At 49.1% G+C, this 13,236-nt stretch overlaps 1 protein-coding gene across 1 annotated transcript in view; it reads left to right on the top strand.

The window, feature by feature from the left end:
• The first annotated feature begins 1,775 nt into the window (after window positions 1–1,775).
• The window catches only part of LOC307241773 (neuron navigator 1-like), an 83,900-nt gene continuing 72,439 nt past the window's right edge, over window positions 1,776–13,236 (top strand). Inside the window, exon 1 of the mRNA XM_080015997.1 lies at window positions 1,776–2,581. Coding sequence (XP_079872123.1) covers window positions 1,789–2,581 — 793 coding nt within the window. The 5' untranslated portion in view covers window positions 1,776–1,788. The remainder of the gene's footprint in view (window positions 2,582–13,236) is intronic.

Here is a 13,236-nt window from a genome sequence, read left to right as displayed (position 1 = left end):
CACACACACACACACACACACACACACACACACACACACACACACACACACATGCACACACAGGCACCTAAGCCATGTGTTGGTATGGTGCTCTCCAAATGCTCAATAATAATAATACTTGTATTTACTGAGAATTTAATGACATGTGCATTTATATGAACTGGAGGGGGAGGGGATGAGTTGGAGAGAGAGATATAGAGAGAGAGACCTTCTTAATGAAGTGGAGGGAGGGAGAAAATATGAGATACTGAGACGTGATCTGATCTTAGTCGATTGTGATGGTCATTTCAGGTCCATCAGTCGCTAATTGAAATGTAATTACTAGCGTGCCAGTTAGACGTGTGTGTGTGTGTGTGTGTGTGTGTGTGTGTGTGTGTGTGTGTGTGTGTGGGTGTGGGTGTGGGTGTGCGTGTGCATGTGCGTGTGCGCGTGCGTGTGTGTGTGTTGAGGGGGGCGGAGGATTCTCAGTCTGATCCTCACTTTTGGCACCCAGTTTAATCTGAGTCACACAATTAAATGATGCCTCCTTTTTTCAAGTCATTCATTCGTTCGTACTTTTCTTTCGGACCTTCATTTCTTTTTGATCTGCGCATGTGAATAAATCAACAGGAAGGGGGGGTGGTGGTGGTGGTGGTGCTGGGGTGCATGAAAGAGCATGAGAACAAAGGCATTAAATAGAAAGAGGTGGAGAGGAGGGCAAGGGGGGCAGCGAGAGAGGGGGAGGTGAGAGAGGAAGAGAGAAGGAAAGAGAGAAAGAAAGAGAGAGAGGAGTTCTGTTCATACGAGAGTGGTTATTTATGCCAAAGCCCTGTTTATTAGACCCACTGGTGGACGGCGCAACATAGTCTGGAGGGTTAGAATACAAGAGGAAGGAATGATGGTAAAACCAGGCAGTGGGGGGAGCGAGGGAGAGTAAGATAGGAGGAGATAGAAAACAAGAGGTAGAATAGATGGTATAACCAGTCAGTGAGGGGGGGGAGGAAGAGAGAGAGAGAGAGAGAGAGAGAGAGAGAGAGAGAGAGAGAGAGAGAGAGAGAGAGAGAGAGAGAGAGAGAGAGAGAGAGAGAGAGAGAGAGAGAGAGAGAGAGAGAGAGAGAGAGAGAGAGAGAGAGAGAGAGAGAGAGAGAGAGAGAGAGAGAGAGAGAGGGGAGGGTGAATGAGCCAGTAGGGGGGGGAAGAGTCAGCAAGCAGGAGAGAGAGAGAGAGAGAGATAGATATAGAGGGAGGGGGGAGTCGGAGGAAAATGGGAGGGAAGGAGTGAGTGTTGCTGCTGCGCCTGTTTCTCCTGTCATTTGGCTACGGCTCACCAGGCAGGCTGGAGGGAAGACAGCGCTAGAGGGAGAAGGAGAGGGAGGAGAGGGAGGAGAGGAAGCTGAAGCGATATTGTCATTGTTTTCTGTGTGACTGAAGAGAGGCAGGAAGACAAAAGAGGCAGAGAGGATTTGGGCGCCGGGCACTGGAGGGTCTGCAGATCCATGGATTACCAGCAGTGAGTGGGATCACTGTTACTCCACTAACCCACTAGTCAGCCTCTGCAGAGGGGTGAAGCTCCGGTCGCAGCCCACCTCAGTTCGGTCTGGACCCCCTGCAGAAACCACAGAGACCAGACAGCGGGGACCAGACTGCTTTTATTTTTTCATTTTTTTTTAAACGTCACTCTCTCGCATTATTATCGGATTTTTTTTAATCTGGTCGGCTTCTGTTTGTCTGAGAGTGTGTGGTGTCACTCATGCTGTTGTTTGGCTCTCTGCAGGAGGGATGCTGGAGGCTAATGTGGCTAGCATTAGCATGAGTGCTAAGCCCAGAGAGCATGACCTGAAGTCCCCTGCAGCCAGCCAGGACCCCCCGGCTAGGAATATGGCCTCCAGAAAGACCCAGGCCAAGCCCACTGCTCTGCCCCAGGGGCTCCCCCGGCCCTCCGGCCCGGAGCTGAAGGTGTACCGGCCGACCACGGGATCCGTCCCCATCCCAAACCCCAACCCATCCAGGCTCCGGAAGCAGTGCTCGCTCACCAACCTGTCTGTACTTACCGACGCAGAGAAGAAGCTTCACCTCTACCAGCCTCCCCGCTGGAACGACGACATGGGACGACCCACCACAGGGACCGGGACGACCAAAACGGCCCAGAGCAAGGCTGGTCAGGTTGGGGGTGGGAAGGTGCCTCTGTCCCGGACGTTATCAAAGTCAGAGCAGTCTCTGTTCCAGGGGAAGCCCAAGCCGTTCTCCTCCCCAGCGGTGACCCCAAGCTTGGGCAAGCCCAGTCGCATCCCCGCCCCTGGTAAACCTCGGGGTCTGTATGCTGAGGTCAAGCCCATCAGCAAAGCCTCTGAGACCGACCAGAGCATAGACCCTTCAGAACCTCCAATAAAGTCTCACTCTAATGGATCCGGGAGCACTGGTGGGGCCGGGACTAAAAAAAACGGGGAAAAGGGTCGAGCCGAGGCTCCCTCGACGACGGAGAAGAAAGTGGAGGCGAAGGAGATGGAGGCAGAGGAGGATAAAGCCTTTCTGAAGGTGGACCCGGAGTTGGTGGTGACTGTTCTGGGCGACCTGGAGCAGCTCCTCTTCAGCCAAATACTGGGTGAGTCCACAATCTCTGTACTTTAAAAGATTACGGGCAAAAACAAACCGTTGGCTCAAAATGACAGAATATAAGTCAGTAAGGACAGAACTCTAAATAGTCACTTTAAATCATCAGCTGGTCATCCGGGATCATAAACAAACACTCACATAAGACCTGCTGCACACTAATGTCTGAACATGTGTTGTAAGCAGTTGCTGTTGACAGCCTTCTTCCAGTCCATCCTCTCAGCTCTTCCGTTCTGCTATCTTCTCCTTTCCTCCCTGTCTCTCTCCCCTTCCTCCTCCCCCTTTGCCTGCTCTCCACACCCATGTCGTTGCCTCCAGCTCTTGCTCTCCGGCATCAACAGTGAATTTCAAATGAGCTCGGTCTCTATTGCAGCGCAGTGCATATAATATGTCTGTGTGTTTTTCTAAGTGCTCCTCTCTGCAGGCGCGCGGGCAGCCGGGCTCCTTTTGTTTACAACGTTGTAGCTGCCATATCTGCTCTATTTACACGTGTTCACGCCGGCTTCTGCTTCGTACGCGCGTGTAAATGTGTCTCGTGCGTGCACGTGGACGCCGTGCGGTGGGGGACCGTGTGTTTTTGTGTTAGCGTACGAGCTAGCTGAAGTCGGCAGATGTTGGAGGGCTGACGTGGTTTCTGTTGTGGACTCACCGTTTATCGGGCGAGCCTTCTGCTCTGACCTACTGCCACAGTCAGTGGGACGACACCAACACACATTAATCTTTAAAACACCGCTCTGTCTCCCCTGCTTCTCGCTCCCTCTTTTACACGCGGAAGCATGTTGGTATGTTTTGTAGGGCTGGATTTAAGAACTTGATACTACGATACGATTCACTTTAGTAGTTTCAATTTCTCGACCAATTTCTGAATGAAAGACTTCTGCAACCATTTTTAATTATTCCTTAAGGAACTGTATTTGTTCGGTGAAATATTTTCGTAACGCTCGTCAGATGATGATACTGAAAAGTCAGTAGTGATTCTCATTATGTATGTATGTATTGAAATCAAATCGTGAGACCCTGCCCCAGTACCTACCCAGCCCTTGTCAGGCGACAAGCACGCCAGGTTATATTAAGTGCAGGTGTGTGTGTGTGTGTGTGTGTGTGTGTGTGTGTGTGTGTGTGTGTGTGTGTGTGTGTGTGTGTGTGTGTGTGTGACAGACCCCCGGCAACCACCTGACTCCCACAGAAATCAGCCATTTGTCACTAAGGGGCGTGGGAGCGCTGGTGGTGGGGAGTGGGTCTGTAAATAAAACGGCAGCATATTGAGTCACTCTCTGGTCACAGTGGGCCATGTATTTAGGCTCACCCCTCCTCCCTCAATCTCTCCATCTATCCATCTATCCATCCATCCTCCCCTCCACCCCTCCCTCCCCTCTATTTCCATTGATCTCCGGGCAACTGACAGATGGTCACCCCCACACCCTCTCTGTTACCGGGGGCAACATGTAAGGAGGAAAAAAGTGTGTGTGTGTGTGTGTGTGTGTGTGTGTGTGTGTGTGTGTGTGTGTGTGTGTGTGTGTGTGTGTGTGTGTGTGTGTGTGTGTGTGTGTGTGCTAGCTACCTGCTTGTGCCACCCCCTCTCAGGCCCTCTCATACACACACACACACACACACACACACACACACACACACACACACACACACACACACACACACACACATCCTGCGTAGATCTGCACTGAGACACATTGTATGTGTGAAGTTGTAGCAAGTTACCAAAAATGGTGACTGTGACGTTGTGAGTAATGTGGTCAGTCTGTGGTATTAATCACAGATTTATCTATCTTTCCACCTCTCTTCCTGTCTCTCTCTCTCTCTCTCTGGTTTTTATCTGCTATAGCTTCCAACCACCTCCTGGCCGTGGGAGATACCATCATTGTGTGTGTGTGTGTGTGTGTGTGTGTGTGTGTGTGTGTGTGTGTGTGTGTGTGTGTGTGTGTGTGTGTGTGTGTGTGTGTGTGTGTGTGTGTGTATGTGTGTGTGTGTGTGTGTGTGGAGAACAGTGTTATTATATCTGACTGGACAGGTATAAATCATTTTTTTTCCATCCATCATCACCCCCTCTACCCTCCCTGTCCTATTTTTTTCCTCTCTCATTCTCAGCTTGTGTCCAAATCACAGCTTGTGTGACCTTGCCCTGCAGCTTTCTGTGCTGTGGTGTGTGTGTGTGTGTGTGTGTGTGTGTGTGTCTGTGTGTGTCTGTGTGTGTGTGTGTGTGTGTGTCCTTGTTTCTTTTCTCAACATGTTATGATGCAGCTGGCCACACCTTATTCCATCCATCAGGAGGGGGTGGAAAAAGAAGAGGAATGGGGAAAATTCTGAGGGTGGAGGCAGGGAAGAAATAAAGGAATATTCATTCACTCGTAAACAAAGCGCTGGGCTTTAAAGAGCAAAGGATTGATAGAAGGAGACAGAGAGAGATATAGTGAGAGAGGGAAGGAGAGAGAAGCAGGAAAAAGAAACGGAATGAGAGCAAAGTAAAATGATTGTAATATTCAATGACCCAAATTTCTAACTGACACCTTGACTGACAAAACATCACATTGCAGTCCAACACAGAGACCACAGCAGGATGGGGTGTGTGTGTGTGTGTGTGTGTGTGTGTGTGTGTGTGTGTGTGTGTGTGTGTGTGTGTGTGTGTGTGTGTGTGTGTGTGTGTGTGTGTGTGTGTGTGTGTGTGTGTCAATCTTTGTGTGACTTTATTCATGCATGTTTGTGTGTTTTTCTATGCCTTTGTGTGTTGCTATGTAGTGTGTGTCTGTCTTTTCGTGTGTGTGTGTGTGTATGTGTGTGTGTTATGAAGAGGTTAAATATGACTTGCCCTGTAGCTTGCGGCCGCAGGCTCATCCTTTACCGTATCTGCTCCTCTATTTCCGATGGGACGCGCGGCTAATTGGTTTCTCCTCCGCGTGCTCTGTCATAGGAAGATAGATTATGAATGTTCAATGGATCCATTCCCATAATGCACTTCTTTCCCTCCCATGGCCCCTTCTCCTCCTCCCCATTGACTATCAACTAGAAGGGGAGGAAGTAAAGGAAACAAGGAAAGAAGATGAAACATGCACAATACTAGTGTCCATGATGAACCTAGCATGTTAGCTTGGTTAAGATGCTGCAGGGAGAATTAAAAATGGACAACCTTTAACCTTTCTTTATTGTCACACACACACACCACAACACATGCATTACATGCAGCTAAGGCCGACACACACACACATTTCGGATGGAGGCCGTGAAATGTATTTTCCGCATTTTTCCCATCGAGGCTCGTCCTTCCTCCGGAGGGCAGGCCAGGAGCGGTCGGCCGCTTACAGTTCAGCGCCCGGGGACCAACTCCAACGTCCATCGCTGGTCAGACAATGTTTCTTGATGACGTGTTAACCACAGACCTTATTTCAAGCATCAAACCAAAAACCCATTCAAAATACTTTGACTTTGGGACGAGGGAACGGGAGTTACTGTAACTACAGCTCCTATTGCTGAAGTGCTCCTAAGTGCTGCAATGTATTCGTCCACTCACTTCAGCCAATCAGGATGGATCAGCATAGCAAATATAAACACCGGAAGTGTTCCCTTCTTCCTCTGAAACCAATTCAGCAAGACTGATGGGGGTCCTGTGGGGTATAAAACCCTCATGCCATGGACACACTACACAACTTTCAAAGTCGTCAGATCGCTGTGCTGTTCGCAGTCTTGTGGTTTGCACACTACATCAGAATCGTCTTTAGAATCAGGATCAGCATCGTCTTTATTGTCAAGTAAGTTTACACATACAAGGAATGTCTTGGTGTTCAGTGTTCAGTCCTGGGTTCGATTCCCGCCTGGGGTGCTGTTGGCACCGTGCTCCGGGTGGGTTATCTCCCAAATAGGAGCCTTTCTGTGTGGAGTTTGCATGTTCTCCCCGTGCTCACATGGGGTTTCCTCCGCCTAAGGACCCCCACCAAAAACATGCACACATCATCGTCTGACCAGCGATGGACACTTGTTACCTGGTCCCCGGGCGCGTCCACGTATGCTGCCCACTGCTCCTGGCTGTGCCCCCGGAGGAAGGACAAGCCAAGGATGGGTTAAATGCAGAGGCCTCATTTCACCGGCCACCATCCAAAGCATGTGCATGTGTGTGTGTGTGTGTGTGTGTGTGTGTGTGTGTGCATGTGTTGTAGTGTGGTGTGCTGTGTGACAATTAAAGATTCTTCATTCTATAAGAATATGAAAATATGGCTGTTTTCTTTTTAAATAAAGAGCTGCACAGTTTGTGCAGGAATGTGGAAATTTCCTGAGTATGAAGTATAACAGAATGTGCAATGTGCACGGATAGTAGTCCAGAAGAATGAAGAATGTGCGTTAATGTAATGCATTGACATGTCAATTCAATTCAAGGCGTACAACTCTGTGTGGTGTCTATGGGGGTAGGGGGGAGGGTCCGTTACAGTGGGGGTTCTGGGCCTTGTTGATGAGGCCAGTTGCAAACGGGAAGAAACTGCTCTTGTGGCGAGAGGTTTTTGCATTGTTGGACCGCAGCCTCCTGCCAGAGGGGAGTGTCTCAAACAGTTTGTGTCCGGGGTGGGAGGGGTCAGCCACAATCTTACCTGCACACCTCAGGGTCCTGGAGGCGTACAGGTCCTGGAGAGATGGCAGATTGCAGCCAATCACCTTCTCAGCAGAGCGAATGACAGGCTGCAGTCTACCCTTGTCCTTGATGGTATCAGCAGCGTACCAGATGGTGATGGAGGAGGTGAGAATGGACTCAATGATGGAGGTGTAGAAGTGCACCATCATCATCTCCGGCAGGTTCAAGTTCCTCAGCTGCCGCACGATGTACATCTGCTGCTGTGCTTTCTCGATGATGGCGCTGATGTTCAGCTCCCACTTGAGGTCCTTAGAGATGATGGCTCCCAGGAAGTGGCAGGACTCCACAGAGACGACTGGGGAGTCACACAGAGTGATGGGGGTAAGTGGGGCTGCGTTCTTCCTGAAGTCCACAGCCATCTCCACTGTCTTCACTGCGTTGAGCTCCAGGTTGTTCTGTCTGCGCCAGCTCACCAGATTGTCAAGCTCCCACCTGAAGGCGGATTCATCTCTACCAGAGATGAGCCGAATAAAGGTGGTGTCGTCCGCAAATTTCAGGAGCTTGACAAACTGGTGGCTGGAGGTGCAGCTGTTGGTGTACAGGGAGAAGAGCAGAGGACAAAGAACGTAGCCTTGTAGGGAACCAGTGCCGATGGTCCGGGAGTCAGAGATGTGTTTTCCCAGCTTCACGTGCTGCCTCCTATCAGACAGGAAGTCTGTGATCCACCTGCAGGTGGAGTCAGGCACACTCAGCTGGTAGAGCTTATCCTGCAGAAGAACGCGGATGATTGTGTTGAGGGCAGAGCTGAAATCCACAAACAGGATCCTTGCGTAGGTTCCTGAGGAGTCCAGGTGCTGTACATGACTGCTCAGTAACAGGGGGTCACACATTACAAGATCTTTCACCAGGAAGAATCCCCAACGAGTCTGTCGGGTCTCCAAACTACATTTTGTGACAAACACAAGCGAGAATAGACACAGTCCATTGTGCCCCACTGAAGGGCCAATAGGAAGCAACTTCATACGCTCTATCCACAGAGAAAGTGTAATCACTAAACACAGACAATGCGTCAAAAATCTGAGTGACCCACGAAAGACAATACTCCTTAAGTCCGCGCGGCCGCAACGCCGATCACCGACTGGGAAAGGGACCCTGCGAAGACGTCTTGCAGGTAGAAACAGACAAATGGGGAAGGCGACGACAAGGATGCCGCCGTGCAAATGTCCTGGACCCCGATACCCCTAAAAAGGGCAGTCAAAACAGCCACAACTTGAGTAGAGTGGGCACAGATAGTGGTCGATGTAAGGGATACATTTGCATAGCAAATGAGATAGGCGCTGGGCAGAGAGCGGTGGCTGGCCCAAGCCGCCAAATAGCACACAACTGTGGTGACAACCAAATTGGAGCTGTGCAGTCCATCTAATGGAGCCGTTCTTCCCACACACTCTGGTGAGGAGAAGGAAAAAAGTCCTTGAGGGTAACCACCCTTGATCTGCATGAGCTTGTCACAACCTTAGGCGTGAACGCCGGGTTAGGTTACAACACTGTGCAGTTGAAATCGCCATTAATGACTGGGCACGGGACTGGGCCCGGGACCATCCAGCAGCCAGGCCACCCCCCCTAGCAGATCTGCAACAGTCAAGCCTGGCTACACCTCCATCAGCCAGCACAGAAGCCCGAGGCTCCACGCTCTGGAATGGAGGAGGGGCTAGTCTGCTTTGTCGCCCTGGGCGGGGGTCGCCCATGGACTGTTCTGTTTCGGGATTCCAGGTCCAGAGTCCAGGCAGTTTATTTTTATTATTGTTATTTTTTTCTCTCTGCGTGGTGGGGGGGAGGGTAGGCTAGAGTAGACTGGTAGGCTGGCCTCAGTTTGGTGTCGGGGGTATGTGGTGTGGTTTAAGCAGCCACACCTGTCTTGGGTCTACGTAATTGAGGCCGGGATTATGGCTGTATGCCTGTTGCTTGTTAGAGCAATCAACGAGCAACAGGTAAAGCCCGCGTTGCCACACACACATACAGAGAGTTTCTGTTATGACAATGTTCCATCTGCTCCCGGCTTGTTCCATCTTGCCCATTCTCTACAATAAACTGGTGTGTTTGCAACATCTTTGCCTGTCTCTGTGTCAGAGGGCCCTGAAAACACCGTTCAGGTGGCGTGCTGCAGGCAGTCCTGTCACAATGGCTAAGCAGGCAGGTTGCACAGACAGAGCGCACAGATTCCCGACAAGCTTTGTAGAGGTCAGAGCTATAAGCAGTGCCGTCTTAACGTACGGCATCTTTAACAGGATCTGAGACAAAAGTTCGAAGGGCGCACTAAAGTCCAAAACCAGATCCCAGGACCGTCAACGAGGTCACCGAGCCCTCGGCATGCGACAGCGCGTCGTGACGCATGGAGATCTGCCACAGGCTCATCACCACTAATGGTTGGAGCTCCGTGAACCAAAGTTCTCCCTGATGATTGAGGGCTATCAGTATCACCAACAGCCCCTCCAAATGCACTCGATCCATCAGTCTTGGCAGCAGCCCCGATGGTGGGAATGAGTAAAGGAGAGCCTTCGGCCACGGGTGGTGTGCGAACACATCCACCCCCAGATGGGGGTCATCTTTCTGGTGGAGGGAGAACCACAGGGGACGCTGAGCAGTCTCTTGGCGACAACAGGTTCACTCGGGCTGTCCTGAATAGTCTCCCACTTTGCCACTCTGCCTCGCGTTCGCCTCTTCTTGACATGAGGTCCGCAATCACATTTGTCCTACAAGGGATGCTGCCCTCGCGCAGGCTTGAGAATTCTGCTTTGACGCGGCACTTGCCCGATGATGACGTACCCAGGCGCCCCGCAGAGGAGGTGAGGATGCTGTGCAGGTACGCCCAGAGCAACAGCTCCCCAAAGGCAGAGCACTCTGACGCAATGGAGGCCAGGCCATTGCGTCGGTCAGCTTGACGGCAGAAAAAAGGTGGCATATCTGGGCGGAGAACGAGGCCGGAAGGTGTCTCCTTCGTCCACGCTGAGGCGTCTATGTCGTATCCATTGGTGGAAAGGAATGTTGATGGTCTCCTCATCTCTGCGACAGCCTGGTCCGCCAGCACGCGATCAATTAAAAGTATTTCACACAGCAAGCCCGCTCGCCGGCCAGTATGGCAGGTCTCGCACGGCGTTGGATCCGTGAGCCCAGCGAGGCAGATAAAACACCTGCCGTGGGAGTCACACGACCCCACCAGGCCGATGCATAGGCAAGGGCCTTGTTTATATTGGCCCAGCGGGGGTTACGTCACGGCACGTCGCTTTACCGTGGACCTCTGTGCAGCGCTGTGCCTGCGCTTTGCTCGCCGCAAATCCTGCATGGTGCAACCAATACACACCAATGGAATTTTTAGCGCAGCACTCACCTATGTGAAAGACCCTTGAAGCATGTGGCCAATGAGCATCTCAAGGCTTGTGACAGCGAGCAGCAGGCACTGTGACACGTCTTCTTGTGTAATCATAATAGAAAATGCCACAGAGGAATATGTATGTATATATATATATATATATATATACACACGCACACACACATACGCATATACAGTATGTAAATATATTTATGTGTGTACGTGTGTGTGTATATATACTGTATATGTATACACCCAATAAATCAACAAATAAACAGAAACTAGAGCTTGATGTAAACGGTTGCCAAGTTGCACCAACCACCGTGTGTGTGTGTTGGTCACTGTCGCCATATGGGTGCATGGGTTGTGGTGTGTGTGCTGTGTGATGAATAAAGAATCTTCTTCTAAAAAAAAAACTGTTAAAAAAAATGTTAAACACACAAGCACACAAAAGTTATATTAATTAATCTGTTTCCCCTTTCTTGATATCACTCTTGGAATGTTGAGATTGAGATAATTGCATTAAATTTATATAGGATCATTATCACTCAATTCTAATATGATTAAAATGTGGTCTCGGCAACCAACAGTTGATGCAAGGTTGCCAACTTGGCAGCCAGTTCTAAAAGCCAGAATACATAAACAGAAAGCACCTTCAGAAAGCACCTTCAAGATTTCTTATATTTTTGGATATTTTTATTTTTCACACATAAATCCACCAAATATTTATCACACATAAATATGAATGTACTTGGTAACAACCCATTGCAGACGTTTTAGAAAAGAGGCCACAAACCACAAACCTTATGAAACCAAGCCAAAATACGATTCTCCCCTCATGCAAGATTTATTGTAATGTAAATCATTTGACTGTTAATAAACCAAGAAAGGCACCAAGACGCTCTGGGGAAATCTTCATAAACGATATTATTAAATATATTATTGCAAGTCAGCCTCAACAGCACCTTGTTAAGCCTTCAGCGCAATCTGAAGAATTAACCCCCCGACGCCGTCCTCTAATGACACCCTGTACCATTCAGAGAACATAATGGCTGTGCATGCGTGTGTGCGTGCGGGCGGGCCTGCCTGCCTGCCTGCCTGCCTGCCTGCCTGCCCGCCTGCCCGCCTGCCCGCCTGCCCGCCTGCCTGCCTGCGCGCGCATGTGTGTGTTTGTGCATGCATGTGTCGGGAGCTTAGCTGTAACAGTGGTCTCTCCCAGTGTGAAGCCAGGATCCAGTCTAAGCACTGAGCACCAGGATTAGTCCTGCATCTAGGTAATGAGAAGATCCAAGTCCCACTCCACTAATCGGAGATCCATCACCCTTGAAAGAGCAGCCAAGAAATGATTCCCAAAGTGAATTACTGTACATATTAAGCCTGGTGGACATCTGCTTGGGAAGGAGATTTGGGGGGAAATTCAGCGGATTTCTTTCTTGAGGACGGAACAGAGAAAGATTTAGGTTGGAGACTGGAGGTTGAAGATTGGAGACAAAGTCGAAATGAGCGGGCCCGGGTCCTGTTTTTGCTTCTGCTCTTCATCCTGGCACTGCAGAACAGAATTAAACCTAACACACACATAAAAACACAGTTCTGGTGGTCGGCCTACCCAATAAACTTTAAGACGATTGCCAATTCCAGGGGTGCAATGGAACGCGTTATATACGAGCTGTAAAACCAATTACTGCACCCAGCTGCTAAGGTTAAGCAATACTATTAATTCTTATCTGTTAGGAGCAAACACTCATATATAACAGTATATCATCGTAATATAGCACCCTTTTTAGAAAGGAAATAAATATCAAACATTAATGCACATCATAATGGTGATCGGCGGTACCAACACACAAGCTGTGTCAGTGTGAACTCCTGTGAGGGTGTCAGTGTGTTGGTCGGAAGTTCTTCCTTTCCTTCTTCTCTGGAACAATGAAGCCTCCAGAGGAATCGGTAAGGACTAAAAACAGAGTGACAAAAAAAAAAAAAAACGAGGCATTTGCGCGCACACACACACACACACACACACACACACTTCATTCAGGAGAGCGACAGTAACAGACGACTGTGTCCGTCATTGTCCGAAGCAGTATCTATTTATACACACACACACATTTATAGACCATTCTAGGGCTGGGGGATATTGACTAAATCAAATACCTTGGATAAATACCTCAATATCGCTATTTATTTGAGTTGGGGGGCATTTTTTGCCTTTATTAAAGAAAGCAGTGAAGAGAGACAGGAAATATTGGGGTTTGGGATTCTGGGTCGCCGCAATTGCAATTTTGCCTACATGTTACACGCGCTACCTGGTTGAGCCACCAGAAGGCCCCCAATATTGATCATTTAGTATTGTATGATTGTATAGTATTTAGTATTGGTGCTTTTAGAATATATTTACACATGATAAATATTTGACCAACAATCACTGGCAATGTGGATGTTATTACCATTGAGCCGTTCTGGAAACAGCATTTTATTACTGTAATGTGGCCTTAAATACCCCATTTAACTGTTTCACAATATTTTGATCCCAAAATCCCAGATGATATCTAGTCTTGTATCTGGATATATTAAAGATATATTGTCCAGCCACAACACCATACACTTAGAATATCTAATTATCAACAGATGATGTTGATCTGCAGCCGGCTCAACTCGTCTGTGCAGATGCTCTTTATTCAGCTTGTTGACTTTGAGAGTGCTCTTTTTCGTA

This window comes from Zeus faber (genome assembly GCF_960531495.2).
Source record: "Zeus faber genome assembly, chromosome: 15".
NCBI classification, from domain to species: Eukaryota; Metazoa; Chordata; class Actinopteri; order Zeiformes; family Zeidae; genus Zeus; species Zeus faber.
The sequence above is the reverse complement of the archived record's forward strand: the minus strand, read 5'-3'. Positions and strand labels throughout refer to the sequence as shown.